Source organism: Aspergillus wentii (genome assembly GCF_001890725.1).
Source record: "Aspergillus wentii DTO 134E9 unplaced genomic scaffold ASPWEscaffold_6, whole genome shotgun sequence".
Classification (NCBI taxonomy): Eukaryota; Fungi; Ascomycota; class Eurotiomycetes; order Eurotiales; family Aspergillaceae; genus Aspergillus; species Aspergillus wentii.
The window spans coordinates 1989289-2003211 of NW_024467837.1; the positions used below are offsets into that span (position 1 = coordinate 1989289).

The window sequence follows — 13923 nt, forward strand, 5'->3', positions numbered from 1 at the left end:
CGACACGATCATTGATTTATCGATTTAGGCATTTGAGTTTGTATTAGCAAACCCTAGAATGTGGTGTCATCAAGGTGGACAAAACTTGATTGGAGCCTACATCTTCCGGCATTTTCTGTAGGAAAGGGAAAGGCAGCGTGGAACGTATAGCTTGAACATCTACCAAATAAATATAAAATGGTAAGAAGGAGCGTATTCATTACTAATGGGACACGTCTACATTTTATTTTGAAGGAACTGCCAGTGTGAGGATCACCGAGCTCCCAAGAACCACCTTATGTGTGGCAGCTGGCTCAAGTAACCGTAGATCTGTGCATATGTAGGTACATAGATAAAGGATCTGAATGACTTGATCGAACGAATAAATGCAGCGGCTACGTGATCTATGCAGCCATAAAACTTACATCCGTAATCATAGACCTCTCATGGCGGGGCTGGACAGTTTGGCGATCCATTTTCTGTTCCTGGCCGCTGTTTGTTGTCCGAGCAAGAGGCTGTTGTTTTACGAAGAAAGGAAAGGAAACAGATCGAATTTTGAGTTCAATCAGAGCCAAATGTTTGTTTCGTTTATCTTGCGTAGTAGTGGTACCTTGCCCGGTAGTACCTACTAGTAGTCTTCCTAATTAGGAAAAGTGTCGTCGTGAGGTAGAGGGTGTAAACAGTCGCTTGCCCACCTTCCCCCCTCAACCAACTTTACGACCGCAAGATATTCCACTTTTCCTGCCATTTTCTGTCTTGAATTACCTCATATTTCCAGCATATTGTCATTTCTACAAGACCGTTCTCTCCCTAACTCAGCCATCATGCCTGAGACCCGCAGTGCTGTGCAGTCATCCTCTGCAGCGCCAACTGCCTCGTCTGCCAATGCCACGTACTTGAGTTCGTTTGGTATTGGGCCAGATAGTTTTCCGCTAGCCAAAGTTGCTGCACAGTCTTCTCGGATCGCCTCACTGCCGTTCAAAAGATCACTGAACTTTCGTTTTGACGATGAGGGCAAGAGACGCATCTGTAAGATCACGTCCCAGTCGTGCAATACTGCTGCTTGGGTGCAGACTCGCGGCGTGGAGCATCAGTACGCTTGTGCTAGTTATGCTGATGGTGACGGCCCATTTGCTACTTGCGTGACTCTAACACTGAACGATCGTGAGGTTTTTCGAGGCGCTGGTGCCAACTGCAGTTTTCACTCGAGAGGAAGTCGATGTACCTTCTATGGCTCTAGAGCAGGATCAGCCAATCTTGATGACTCGATTTTTAGTCGTACTGCTGAAACGGACTCTGCGCCCTCTGCTCAGCCTTCTCTTCCTGGACCATCTTCTTCTCAGTCTTTAGTTCCAGAACCGGCTGTTTCTGGACCAGCTGTTCCCGGTGCTTCCGCTTCTCAGCCAGCCCTTCCTAGTGCTTCTGCCTCTGGAACAGCTGCTCCTAAAACATCTGCCTCTATGCCAGAAGTTCCCAAGCCTCTTGTAGGTTCAACAGTTACCCTTCATACTTATATAGTTTACTGACCATCAGCCCGCACTGCCTAAGCCCTTGCAGAATGAACGTCTTCCTCCTCCTATCGTCCCTACGAAGCGTCCGTTTGAGTCACACTCTACTCCGCCACCTTCGAATAAACGGCCATCGTTCTTAACTTCAGCTACGAGCTTTCAAGATGCAGTTCGGACTGCCCCAAAGCCCCTCAGCAGAAGTCCAGGCTTGATGGAGAGTTTGTGCCGTTTCCATTTTCCTTGGAGGTATTGCGAGACCCGGACCTTCTCCGCAAAGCTATTGAGGAGCTTTATTTGTTTATCCTGATTGGGCGCGGTCGCCTGCGAGAGTTTGATGCGCAGGCTGACAACGAACCAGAAAGCATAACCGCCTGGAGCAGCTGGATGGTTGTAATACCAAGGAGATGCTAAAGCATGTCCAAGATGGGACCTTTGCCGACCATGCAGTGCTGCAGCAGCATTTAGTCGATGTGTCGCCGATGGGCCAATATGCCATTGCCCTAAAGGCACTTCTCTGACCCGCCATGGAATAGCGGAGCTTAGACATACCAACAGTCGATAATACCAAGGCTATTCACCTAAAGCATCAAAGCCCGTGGAACCATGCCAATCCTCCTAAACCAGAAGCAGATCAGAACCTTTCACTGCGTGCGTTCCCTCCCCGAGAGGAGAGCGAAACCCTCGCTATCGAATGCAGCAACTACATTTGACTGTGCAATGCCAACGAGCCGCCCGGCTGAAGTTTTCCTCTTTACTAGGAGGGCCACGGCATGGCGTCGTGCACCTCGTGCAGCAACCACACCCACAGTCACATCAGCCCGAACAAAAGCCACCGGCGTTGGCCTTGCTGCCATCTCACATCCTCCGACAGCACCGACTGTGTCAAAGCCAAAGACTTCCAGGGTTTTGACTATCCAAGTCCGCATATTGCTTTTCAATTGTGATGAGTCGTAGATTGATACCTTTGAGTTCTTGTCTGGTTTTCTCGAACCGGTGCGTTCTTTGGGGCACGGGAAGAAATGATAAACAGGATTTTCAAGGTTGACCCTTTTTTCAAGAAGGTAGATCTCTAGCTGGAGAACTTCATTAAATACGTCCGTAATGGCATTCCATGCGTTGCAGAAGGCAATCTGCTTTTCCAAACCTTTGTGAGATGGAAGTTTTAGAAGGATATCTAATAGGATGGTCCTGTAAGTGGATAGCCCTATATATAGAACGCAGGTTGGGCGATGGTAGAGACTGTTAGCTAACAAGAGGAGTTTAACAATCGGAGGGTGTAGGTTTCTTGTTGTTGCCTGTCTTCAACGGTCGAATGTCTGCCTTTTTATCGACAGAATAACACATATATTATAGACTGCCAAAGGTTACTGCCGCCTGAGAAAGTACCAGTCGAGAGTTGACCTAGTCGATGTCTTGTTAACCGAAGGTCGTCTGCGCCATGCCAGCTCCATTCACGCAATGGAATGCTATAATTGTACACACCAAACTGAATTTGCGCACAACATACTGGAGCCGGTATTTCGACATATTATAAAAAGACGCCTAAAGCATCACTAAGAACCGCTAGAGTCTTTATCGCCATCCCCCTTCGTATTCTTGATAGTTTCGTCGAGCTTTTTGAGGTATTTCACGATGGACTGTATTTGTGGAGGACTGACGAACGCGTGCTCAATGTATTTTTTGGCTGTAGCATAATTAGTGACTGCGGCAGAAACAATGATGAAGAAAGAAAGAGCACATACTGTAGTCTCTGACTTTACCCCACTCGTCGAAGACCTGGTTTACGTCTATCTGGACAATAATGGTTTTAATCTCGTGTTCACTGTCGTCCTTGAGGAGATCTTGGATGCCCTTAAGTTCCGTTTTGATCTCAGTCCAGACACCCTCGAGAAGCTCAAGGACATTTAGAGCAGCTTTGGTCACTTTGATCAGATCTTTCAGATTTCCCTGCGACGTCTGGTGAGCACTGTGTAGATAGTCAAGGGAGGGTGACAAACATCCATGCGAGTAATGTCTATCTGAACGGTATGGGCCGCTTTCAGTTCGTCATTCTCGCTTTTGATTGTGTTGGTGAGATCAAGGATTGTGTCTTTCATCTCGACTGCGCGATGGCCAACGACTGCTGCAACGACGACGGCGGCAATCAGGCCCAAAATAGTGCTATTTTTGTTCAGCAATGATATCTGCTAATGGGATGGGGCACTTACACCCAGGCATATGTCGGTGTCGTCGCAGCAACAACAACATCTGGAAGATCCAGTCAGAGGAGGACAGTCGATGCAAGTGGCAGTTGCACCTACCGTGGGTGTACTCCTTTTGGTAGCCTTTGAGACGCTCATGATCCGTTTTGATCTGTGCCACTTGTCCCTAAGAGGGTTTCGACTTGTTTTTGGTGATCTTTAACCTTTTCACTCTGAGATTTAGTATCCTCCTGAAAGTTGCCCAGCTTTTTTATGACATCCGGAATGCCTTCACTGTAGGTGTTGATGTTTTGAATTGTAGCATCGATGAGCCCCAAGATTTCTGCTTTCAAGACACTTTTCTTCGTGGCATCCTTTGCCTCGGTGTAATTCTTTGTCAAGTTGATGATATTCGTGTAGTATGATGCGCTTTTATCATCGCTTAGGGTCTCCGCGTATTTCTGCACTCTGCCCGCGAGATCAACAATGGAAGGCCAGGTCTTGTCGCGGAAGGTGGTGGTTGTGTCTTGAATCTATCGCGTTCCTGTTTTTTAGCTTTAGGAATGTCATTATTGCGGTTAGGTGACAAACATCGGCATATGTTTTCAGGATATTGTTCAGTTCGGATGAAATACCCCCGAGCAGGGTCTTGTCCGTGTCAGACGACGGTGCCAACTCCGTGATACCAAAACGATCCATATACTCCTTGCGTGTGGTTGGCAGACAACAGCCTTCCCACACATATCGCATGAGGTTTATCATATCCTCATTGGAAAAGACGAAGTTGCCCTGCTCGTTGGAGAGCTTGCTGGGGGGGGGGGGGGGTGAGAAGGGCTCCTCCGGTAGTGTCTTCTTTGATGATGCCCATGATGGATGTGAGGGTGAAACCGATGATGGCAAGATGAAGTCGTGTTAATATTATTTGATATGTTGCTCTCCGATGGGAGTTCGGGATGGGGGGTAAACAAGCAGATATTTATGTCTTCCTCATCCGACTCCGTGATATCAATTTTTTCAACATAATTCCGGAGATGTTATCCTTGTAGAGCTTTAACAGCGACCCCGCAGTCACGCGTCTATCGATGGCCATCCTATCAAATTTTTTCATCTTCTCAACCAGTTCGAGGCTGTTGCAGGCGATCGACGAAAGTAAGCATGTCGCTGCCTGGTACTTCTGGATGGAATGATCTGACTGGCGGACGATCGATGATGTGCATATATTAATGGAGACCTGATAGGCCCGGCAACCCTGAGCGCTTAGAGTGATAACTGCTTTCGGTTGCGCCTGCAGTTCTTCATCCAGAGTTGTTCGTGTTGTTTGTCAGGTCCACGTATACTTGCTTTTCAGCTGAGCCACACTCAGCTCTCTAGTTGTCGAGAGCTGAGTCTGTGGTATGACAGGTGCGGGGTAAAGATTGGCCATTATCGACAAATCCCTCATAGAAAGTGCATTCACTCGCCACTTTTTGTCATTCAAAAGTTGAATCGATCGCAGTCTGAGACGGCAATTCTTAGACGAAACAACTTCGCTGCATACAGCAACATGGCGTTGTTTTCAACTCGGATTATCGGTCCCTCTGAATGGGAAAGAGAATATGCACCATCGGATGCCGTGTTGAAGGTGCCATTCGTCAGAGCCGTGGACAAAGAAGGCCGAGTGAGTTGTGCGATATCGTTCTCGCCTTGGTCCAGCCACTGACAATGTTATGCAGATCATAATCAACATCCGCGATGTCTATCTTGACATAGACCAAGTGCTAAGTCACCACTTGGCCTCTCTGTCCGTCTACGCTGATGTCCTCGCATTCAGGGAAGAAATGACCACCCTAAACGTGCCAAAGCTCGGGAAAGTGTTTTTATACACTCGGCTTCTGGCCACATCGGGAAGCACCCATCTTGTCTTTCCCAGGGAGGAATGTGCGGTCTACATCCATGCATCCGAAGTCGACGGTCACATTACCTTTTCTCTCGCAGATTCCGACACGGTGTTTACGCTCGATCTGGGAGTTGGCAGCAAACATGTAGCAGTCTTACTATACCCACAAGGAGACACAGTCAAGGCTGAATATGACGCGCACTACGACCCGATGTCAGGGATGCATCCTTATTTCCAACAGCTCCTGGAGACGCAGTTGCCTATTTCAAGCGTTCTTTTCTGACGCCAGCCTGCGATTGCCTTGTCACTGGCCTCGCATGTCGCTTTGGTGACGGCTCCAAACACGACAGGGCCGGGATCACTGCTCAACATTCAAGCTGTAGCGCTTGGGCGACAATTGGCGGCGGAGGCCATGACAGGGCCGAATATGCACTATCTTCCTGTTCTTTCGGTGGATTCTTACCTGGAAAAATTGCGAGCCTCTATCGATGCAGCAGCTGCTTTCGAGACGCAGTACGACTGTTTCCAGGATAAGTCGCAGTTAGAGGGTGATCTACACAACGCCGGCGAGCAGATGCTGGAGCAGGCCAGGGAACGATCCAAGGTGAGTGAGTCTCTGGCGGAAATGGCCCTGGAGAAATATGAGGATGCGTCGAAAGCGTACGCAGACGACATTTCGAGCGGACAGATTCGTGCTCCAGAATGCTGCGAATGACCTGGAGAGAGGCGTTCAAAAGTGGAAAGAGGAGGAAGGCTTGAAGGCAGCATTCATCATTATCATCGCAATCATCAGTAAGTGCTTAGTTCCTTAAAAATTCCATACATCGTTCTTACGCCTTGACCAGCCTTTGGAGTTGCCATCGCGGAGATCGCCTTAGGCGACCTAGAAGCAGCGGCCAGTATTCCTGGAGACATCAAGACGACTGAGAAAGTCATTGAGGATGTTAAAAAAGTCAAGGAGGTGTTGCAATCGCAAACCATGAAGAACTTGAGGGACTGCGCCAAAGCGCTGTACAATCTCTACACCCCCATGGCGACGTCCATCGAGACTCTTAAAAGCCTTGACTGGAGCTCCAAGCTTGATCTGCCAACCACAGAACAGGTATCTGGCGCCGATGGCGATTCTGCTGCTATCCAGTCGCTTGCCTCATGGGATAAATGGGGACTTCAAGCAGACGCCCAGATGGAATTCCCCGTGTCTCATGGTATTGAGGGTGCTGATGCATACCAGCTGGCTCTTCGAAAACATGCGATTAATGAGAAGCAACTCGCCCAGACTCAAGCCGAAGCCATAAAGGCAGGACAGGGCTATATTCAAGCCAAGTTGGAACAACATCTCGCCAGACAAGATATTGAGAGCCTGACTCAACTGGTTCAGAATCTTACATCTGAGAAGAACGCATATGAGAAGGCGCAGGCCAGGTTCTTTGATCGCTATCTGGCATTGCGTACGACCATCGCCATCGGTATGCAGAACCTGATCTGGGCAGAGAAGTACATAACGCTGTCCAACGGCGGCGTCGTCGTGGATCCCCTCAAGACCGTAGCCGATTACAAGGCAGATCTTTCTCAGATCGAAGAGGAAATCCAGAATGCCAAATCCAATTATTCCAGTGGTTTACAGAGTCAGTTGTAGTCTTCCAGTACTGCGATGCTTCGCTAACATGTCTCCTTCCAGCGTTTGACTACGAAACCCCTCCCAACCCAGTGAGTGCCGTCCACCTCAATTGCCATCTTCTAACACATCTGACCTGCCACCAGCTTCCACTTCATTGTCTCTCAGACATGGTCCAGTCTCTGAGAATGAACACTCCGCCAGTCGGCTCCCCCATCCGTCCCCACTCCGCCACCTTCACCCTCATGCCTCGCGTATCCAAAAATGATAATATGTCTGGTCCCTTCACAGATGGTTCCCACTTCCGAGTCAGTGGTCTAGATGTAGCATTGATCGGGGTGAGACCCAAAGTTTTGGGGGACTTGGTGGTTTCTCTGGAGATCTCGACATCCGGGACATACGCCGATATGCAAGACGGCCATGTGTACAATTTCACGACTTTGCCGCTTCATCGAGAATTCCGATATCGTGTGGGAACTGACGGGAAGAAGCATGTAGAGGTCACCGCGATTGACACATCCAATGAGTACGCGTTACCGACGCCTTTCACGCAATGGACTATCCAGGTGGTAAATGCAGATGACCTGGATTTCAGCGGGCTCGAGGAGGTCAGGATTGATTGGCATGGAAAACTCCGGTTTTAGGAAAAGAACACATAGGCTCATTATCTTTTTTTCTAGCCATACCGTTGAGAATGGACCTCCCCCTTGTTTGTAACTGATACAACGTAATCGACATATAAATGCCTGGAGATGTATGCCCCCGGCGACTTTCCAATTGGTAAGCAACAATGGCCTGGATCATTTACATTGATTATCAATTTAGCCAGACAAACTGCGATTCGCAGGTGTTGTCTTGTCTATTCTGGTCCACATGTCACTTGTAGGGCGTGGCCCGTTGATATCCGATGTCCGATCAGGGGCTGGATGGGAATAAAACATATCGGCGGGAGTTCTATTTGTCACGGGGGAATTGAAGCCCCGATTGTTGTTTTTCATCTTATTCAAGTCTCCGAAAGTCCATGAAACTTGCCGATAGAGTCATGTTTATTGTTTCGTGGAAATGGAGATGGGTGGTTTCCCAGTCCATTATATCAATCAGGTCGACAGACCACGGCTCTGGAGAGAAGTATTCAAAATCAGCTGAATATATAATTCTCGCTATTGTTCTTTATATAAGCCTCCTTCAGTATGAGCGTCACATTCAACGTCTTCCGCGGCTCCCCCGAGGGCAAGATTGTCACCGATCAAACCACCTACACGCTTGGGCCGAATGAGGTTTTTATTGAAACCACACATTCTGGTCTCTGCGGAACGGACGAGCACTATCTCAAGACTGGCCAGGTTCTCGGACACGAAGGTGTTGGCATTGTGAAAGCGCTCGGCTCGAATGTCACGTCGGTGAAGGTTGGAGACCGGGTGGGATTTGGATATACGCACAGTATTTGTGCAGCCTGTGATAACTGTGCTACTGGTGAGTATACTGTCAACCAATTTAATCTTTACATTTTTTTTTTTTAATTGCACATTACAGGATGGGATCAGTACTGCAGAAAGAGAAAGCAATACGGCTTCCATGACTTCGACAACGGAACCTTTGGTGATGGCGCCGTGTGGGACGCGAATTGCGTCTATCCCATCCCGGATGGGTATGACTCCGTCCATGCAGCACCGCTGATGTGTGCTGGTGCTACTGTCTGGACGGTCTTGACTCGCTTTGGGATTCGTCCTGATGACCGAGTTGGTATCATGGGCGTTGGTGGGCTCGGCCACGTCGCCATTAAACTTGCATCCGCGATGGGCTGCCATGTCGTGGTTCTTTCCAGCTCCGAATCAAAGGGACAGGAAGCTATGGAGTTCGGTGCTTCTGAATATCATGTCTTTCGGTCTGGGGGAGAGCCACCAAAGGACTTTAAGCCCGTTAAGCATTTGCTACTCTGTGGAAGTGGAGGGATGGATTATCAATTGTGAGTGACTATTCCAATATCTATGCTCTGTTAAAAGAGGATGGCTAATTGACTATCCAGTTTGCTTCCTCTTATGGATTCACCCAGCACCATCTATCCTCTAACTGCGACCTTTGAACCCGCCCCGATTCCAACGCTACAGTTGGACTTTCAAGGTGTCTGTATCCAGGGCTCGCTAGTGGCATCCCGCCATGGTATTCGGACTCTTCTTGAGTTTGCGGCCAGAAAAAACATCATTCCTAATGTTATGACGTTCCCGTTCACTGCGGATGGAATCGGACAGGCGATGGAGACTCTTCGGGTGGGTAAGATGAGGTATCGGGGTGTGCTTGTGAGGGAGTAATTGTATTGATATAGTGGCCTTATAAAAAGTGCAACTATATTGTTTGTCAAAGATGGATACTTTACAGTAGAAGAACTAGCAAGTAATATAAAATGTCTCTAAATAATCATACACTCTATATTCTAGGTACAATTTCAGGACATTGACATGACACGATGCCGTATGCACCACATCAAGGCATCCAGTATAACCTTAACACCCCGCACTAAGAGTAGCCTTCTGTCGGCCCGATACGTTTACGAAGATGAAGCTCGGAGACTTCGCATCTTGGCCATTTTCCAATTGGTAAGCAACGACTTGCATGCACCATGACGTTGTAGCAGCTGACCAATCGCCAAATGCGGGGTTGCCTCTATATAGCATCGACTGAATCGCCTATTAACAATCATCATCAACACATAAACCAGATACAAAATGCCTCTCTACGAAGTCGAACACTCCATCCCGTTGGAAAAATCCGAACGCGATCAACTCGCCCAGGAGATTACACGCATCCACGCCAGGAAATTCACCACGCCCAGTCTATTCGTGAATATCCGCTTCATCGACGCGAACAGCCAGACAAATTACGTCGGCGGAAAGGAGGTCAATCTATCTGATATCGAACCTTGACTATTTACTGACAGATCCCAGCGTTCTATCAATCGCATCCTGGCTCACGTCCGCACCGGCGGAGACAGAAGCACCGATGACTTTGGCAGCGTGGCTGCGTTGATTCATACCGCTTGGTTTCAAATCATTAATCGCAAGGGAACTGACGACCGGACAGGGCGAGAATTGAGCGCCGTGTTTATCCTGGGCGACATCATTACGGGTATAGAAAAGGGGCTTCTGATACCAAAGGTAAGCGAGAAAACTCTCCTCTCTACTGTACATTGCTGTTTAAGAGCTTTGCTAATTCAGACAGGCCGGAGAAGATGCAAAGTGGCTCAAGGATCATTATGAAGTTTTTGAGGAACGGGCGGGGCGGGGGGATGAAGACTTTGCTGGTCTGATTGAGGAACTGCGGACTAGGACAGACTTGGTTGCGAAGCTGCAACAGTAGAAGTCTTCGTCGTTTGAATATGAATATAATCCCGCTATTGGTAATTTTTACATAGTTCCAATGGCAATTTCGTATACCAAGTGGGGTACACGCCCTAAGTGTCATGATACACTCCGATCATCGGGTATATATTTACCAATATACAACTGCAAACTCGATTGATTGTGATACAACATGTATCCATTATGTGTCCCACTATACAAATTACCATTTCTCAACATACGGCCTCAAGTCCAGCTCGAATCCAAACGTCGTCCGAGGCTGCGTATGCAAATGCCAATACGATTCCGCAATCTACACACCAATTAGCTCATCCATCTAGAACATCATGTGAACTGGTAGGAACTCACAGCATCAGGATCAAGTTTCGCATCTTCAGCCTCAAACTTCCACGCCTTGGTGCGGGGGATATCAATCACCCCGTCAACGATAACATGCGAGACATGCACCCCCTTGGGCCCGAATTCACGAGCGAGCGACTGAGCCAACGCGCGGAGGGCGAATTTGCCAGATGCAAAGGAGGAGAAGTTGGCCGAGCCTTTAATGCTGGCTGTTGCGCCGGTGAAGATAAGGGTTGGGGGGTGTTGAAGATTCTTGCCCTGCAAGAGAAGAGGGAGGACCTTTTGGGAGAAGTTGAATGCTCCTCTCCTATTTTTTGTTAGATATAGCTATATGGAGCGAGGAGTAGACATACCCCTGGCTGTCAAAGCCCTGTGAGAATTCCTCCTCCGTCAACTCCAAAAATGGCTTTCGCACGAATCCACCACCAGAGTTGAAGACTGCAGCTGCGAGAGGCGAGTCTGCGTATTTCTGGTTGATCTGGTCAAAGGCCGACCTGACGCTGGCCGAGTCGGATAGATCGGCGCTGATGCCCAGTGCATCGCCGCCATTCGAGTTGATCTTTGCAGCTACATCTTGGAAATTGGCTGGATTGCGGGCGAGAAGGACGACAGAGTATGCTTTGCTGAATTTCTGAGCGATGGAGGCGCCCTGTGAATGTTAGTTTGGCTTTACTTATAGGAAGGGAGAGGAATACCGTGCCAGGGCCAACGCCGGCGATGATTGCGAGTGGTTTGGACATGTTGAAGAGTATGAATATAAATGGGAATAATTGATAAATATTGATGAGGATGAGCTGTTCTTATACGTTCTTATACTGCATCTTGTCTTGCGATTTATGACGTGCTCCATTGCGGGGTTCATTATTAATTGTCTTGATTGCTAAGCGGGATGACTTCAAATGCCGAGTATACATTCTTATAAATCAACATCTTCACTTTATTCTTCCAACTATTGCACATCGGGTAAATTAAAATCCATATCATCCAACAATGAATTCCACTGAGGTGCATCCAGTTCCGGTGCGACAGCCAGGAATTCAGACCACATGTTATCCCAGTCTCCCAGGTCTGTATCGATGAAGGCATCAGATGGTCTATTCATAGCTGAAAGTAACTCAGAATCATCATTTGATGCCATCTCACCAGCAGCAGGTTCACCACTCTGTAAATCAATCTGCGCTCTCTGTTTCTGAAGCGTCATCATAAGCGTTTGCATATTCCGCTGAATCCCCTCCATAAGCACACTCGATTCCTCTTTTGACCTCTCCAGAATCCGATACGCAGAGAGTACCTTTTCCTTTCTCGCCTCGGCATCGACTGCATCTGGATTAAATGATACATCCGTAGCTAAGATAAGCGCAGCGAGAAAAACATGCTGCGTGACTACCCAGAACCGCGTTGGCTTTATTCCCACCTTCGCGCTAGCATCATCCATTGCGCGTCGTAGTTCCAGGACTTTTTGAGCTGAGCGGATACACATTTGATGAGAATAGGCGTATTTCGGATTCGTGGTGCCTTCGAGATGGTATGGTCGATGGAGTCGGCAGATACGTGTATGGACGCTAAAGTGGATGGTGATGCGTTGGAGGGGGAGGTGAGGGTATCTCTCGTATATACTCTTGCTTTGACTGATGCTGGCTTCGTCATCTTGGAAGAAAGTTGGCAAGCCCTTGAAAAAGGTTCGGTATTTATCATCCAGTTGGAGGATGAGATCATATTCTGGTTCTTGAGATTCGAGGAGAATTGAGGGCATGGCATCGACGATTTCACGGCATATTTCTGCCATTTTGATTCGGTAGATAAAAGACGACATGGTTGTAGGTGTAGATAGCGGATGGTTATACTCTACCGCTGCCTCCGTGATGAACTCGTCGTCGACATTGCTTGGATAGTTGACATTCATGTGTTTAGGTTGTAATGAATATGAGCCTTCTTGGGGTCCTCCTGAGAACCCACTCAACCTAGATAATCAGCATGGATTATACCTATCAAAAAGGGTAGGTGAAGTACCAATCAGTTGCCACCATATGCCACCACACGCGTCTCTGGACTTCAATCTCGATTATATTACACCCTTTCATCCTTCGTTCCTCTTGGCTCTTTACCGTATCGAGACGGTGGATCTGCATGGTCCTTGCCATTAACAAGCAACGAATGCGAAGAACACTGGCTTTCACAGCAAATCCATCAGAATTGGTGATCAGATAGGCCAGATTGCTAATGGCTGCTAGAGCAACAGTCGATGCCGTTACGGGCTGGGAATCATCGTCTAATATAGACATCGCAAGACTTGTGTATGCTGTAAAAGCTGCTTTCGCTTCGTCTTTTGTGGATCTCAGCTTTTCTAGCAGTTCAGGTGTCCATGCGAGTGCTGCGCCCGCGAAGATGGTGAATAGTAGCAGTAAACGGGTCGAGGTGGGCTGTCCTCCTAGCATCATTCTTTGATATGCCTCCTCCATTATGTTACGCGTTGATGGGATATGAAAGACACAGAATGTTGCATGTAGAGTGTTGGCAAAATGGCTGAATAACTCCCTGGCTTGTTCGATTGGAGGGAGATTTCGGGTTAAATATGCTATATCCAAGGATGGTTTATCCACAGCTGATTGGAGATGAGAACCGAATGGGGTGGCATCTATATTGATTAGTTTTGTTTATCAATAGTTCGAAAGTCATACTCTGGGTATCTGCGTGCCTCGTCTGTGGGATCGGCTGTGATTGGTTGAAAACAGCTTCTTCCAATTTATGAAGTCGATTCAAGACGTCCTCCGCATTCCTGGAAATCAGCATAGTTGACTATAAACTCAGAAAAGGAGAATTACAGAGTAGCTGGTTCTGTCTGCGCAGTAGCTGTCTGGTTCAATCCAGCCACCGTATGTGATTCATATTCACATTCGATATTTCGCTGACTGCAATTTGAGCACGGCTGAATCCGATCACATCGTCTCTTTTTCTCTCGACAGAGCAGACAGGACAATGGCCTATTCCATCGATGGACCATCATCATCACAGGCTCACCTCTGCTGTCTCGCTTCATGGTTGGTTGGAATAAAGATGATGTGGAAGATCA

At 47.9% G+C, this 13923-nt stretch overlaps 7 protein-coding genes across 7 annotated transcripts; 4 read left to right on the plus strand and 3 right to left on the minus strand.

Moving 5' to 3' along the window:
* Positions 1-556: 556 nt before the first annotated feature.
* On the plus strand, positions 557-1643 carry ASPWEDRAFT_619920 (uncharacterized protein). The gene has a single exon (XM_040838610.1). It carries the CDS (start codon positions 804-806, stop codon positions 1503-1505), a length of 702 nt encoding a protein of 233 aa, XP_040687043.1. The 5' UTR covers positions 557-803; the 3' UTR covers positions 1506-1643.
* Positions 1644-3040: 1397 nt separating this feature from the next.
* Positions 3041-4417, minus strand: ASPWEDRAFT_70912 (uncharacterized protein; the record flags this gene model as incomplete). The annotated part of the gene is made up of 7 exons (XM_040839150.1): positions 3041-3171; positions 3230-3443; positions 3485-3647; positions 3695-3734; positions 3788-3839; positions 3892-4200; positions 4259-4417. The coding sequence occupies 7 exons, from the start codon at positions 4415-4417 to the stop codon at positions 3041-3043; spliced, it is 1068 nt and encodes a 355-aa protein (XP_040687044.1).
* Positions 4418-5210: 793 nt separating this feature from the next.
* Positions 5211-7802, plus strand: ASPWEDRAFT_30448 (uncharacterized protein; the record flags this gene model as incomplete). The annotated part of the gene is made up of 7 exons (XM_040833410.1): positions 5211-5324; positions 5380-5652; positions 5833-6147; positions 6212-6335; positions 6389-7168; positions 7222-7250; positions 7305-7802. The coding sequence occupies 7 exons, from the start codon at positions 5211-5213 to the stop codon at positions 7800-7802; spliced, it is 2133 nt and encodes a 710-aa protein (XP_040687045.1).
* A 471-nt stretch (positions 7803-8273) lies between these two features.
* On the plus strand, positions 8274-9547 carry ASPWEDRAFT_185755 (NAD(P)-dependent alcohol dehydrogenase). Its single transcript, XM_040832097.1, has 3 exons — positions 8274-8631; positions 8692-9124; positions 9185-9547. The coding sequence occupies exons 1-3, from the start codon at positions 8349-8351 to the stop codon at positions 9465-9467; spliced, it is 999 nt and encodes a 332-aa protein (XP_040687046.1). The 5' UTR covers positions 8274-8348; the 3' UTR covers positions 9468-9547.
* Positions 9548-9881: 334 nt separating this feature from the next.
* On the plus strand, positions 9882-10512 carry ASPWEDRAFT_174779 (uncharacterized protein; the record flags this gene model as incomplete). Its single annotated transcript, XM_040831267.1, has 3 exons — positions 9882-10052; positions 10101-10310; positions 10375-10512. The coding sequence occupies 3 exons, from the start codon at positions 9882-9884 to the stop codon at positions 10510-10512; spliced, it is 519 nt and encodes a 172-aa protein (XP_040687047.1).
* Positions 10513-10529: 17 nt separating this feature from the next.
* Positions 10530-11681, minus strand: ASPWEDRAFT_619982 (uncharacterized protein). The gene is made up of 4 exons (XM_040838611.1): positions 11549-11681; positions 11207-11502; positions 10863-11160; positions 10530-10806 (listed from the first exon to the last, which is right to left on the minus strand). The coding sequence occupies exons 1-4, from the start codon at positions 11591-11593 to the stop codon at positions 10717-10719; spliced, it is 729 nt and encodes a 242-aa protein (XP_040687048.1). The 5' UTR covers positions 11594-11681; the 3' UTR covers positions 10530-10716.
* Positions 11682-11738: 57 nt separating this feature from the next.
* ASPWEDRAFT_61442 (uncharacterized protein) lies at positions 11739-13890 on the minus strand (the record flags this gene model as incomplete). Its single annotated transcript, XM_040838575.1, has 4 exons — positions 11739-12814; positions 12864-13488; positions 13532-13629; positions 13676-13890. 4 exons carry the CDS (start codon positions 13888-13890, stop codon positions 11803-11805), a joined length of 1950 nt encoding a protein of 649 aa, XP_040687049.1. The 3' UTR covers positions 11739-11802.
* Between the last annotated feature and the right edge of the window lie 33 nt (positions 13891-13923).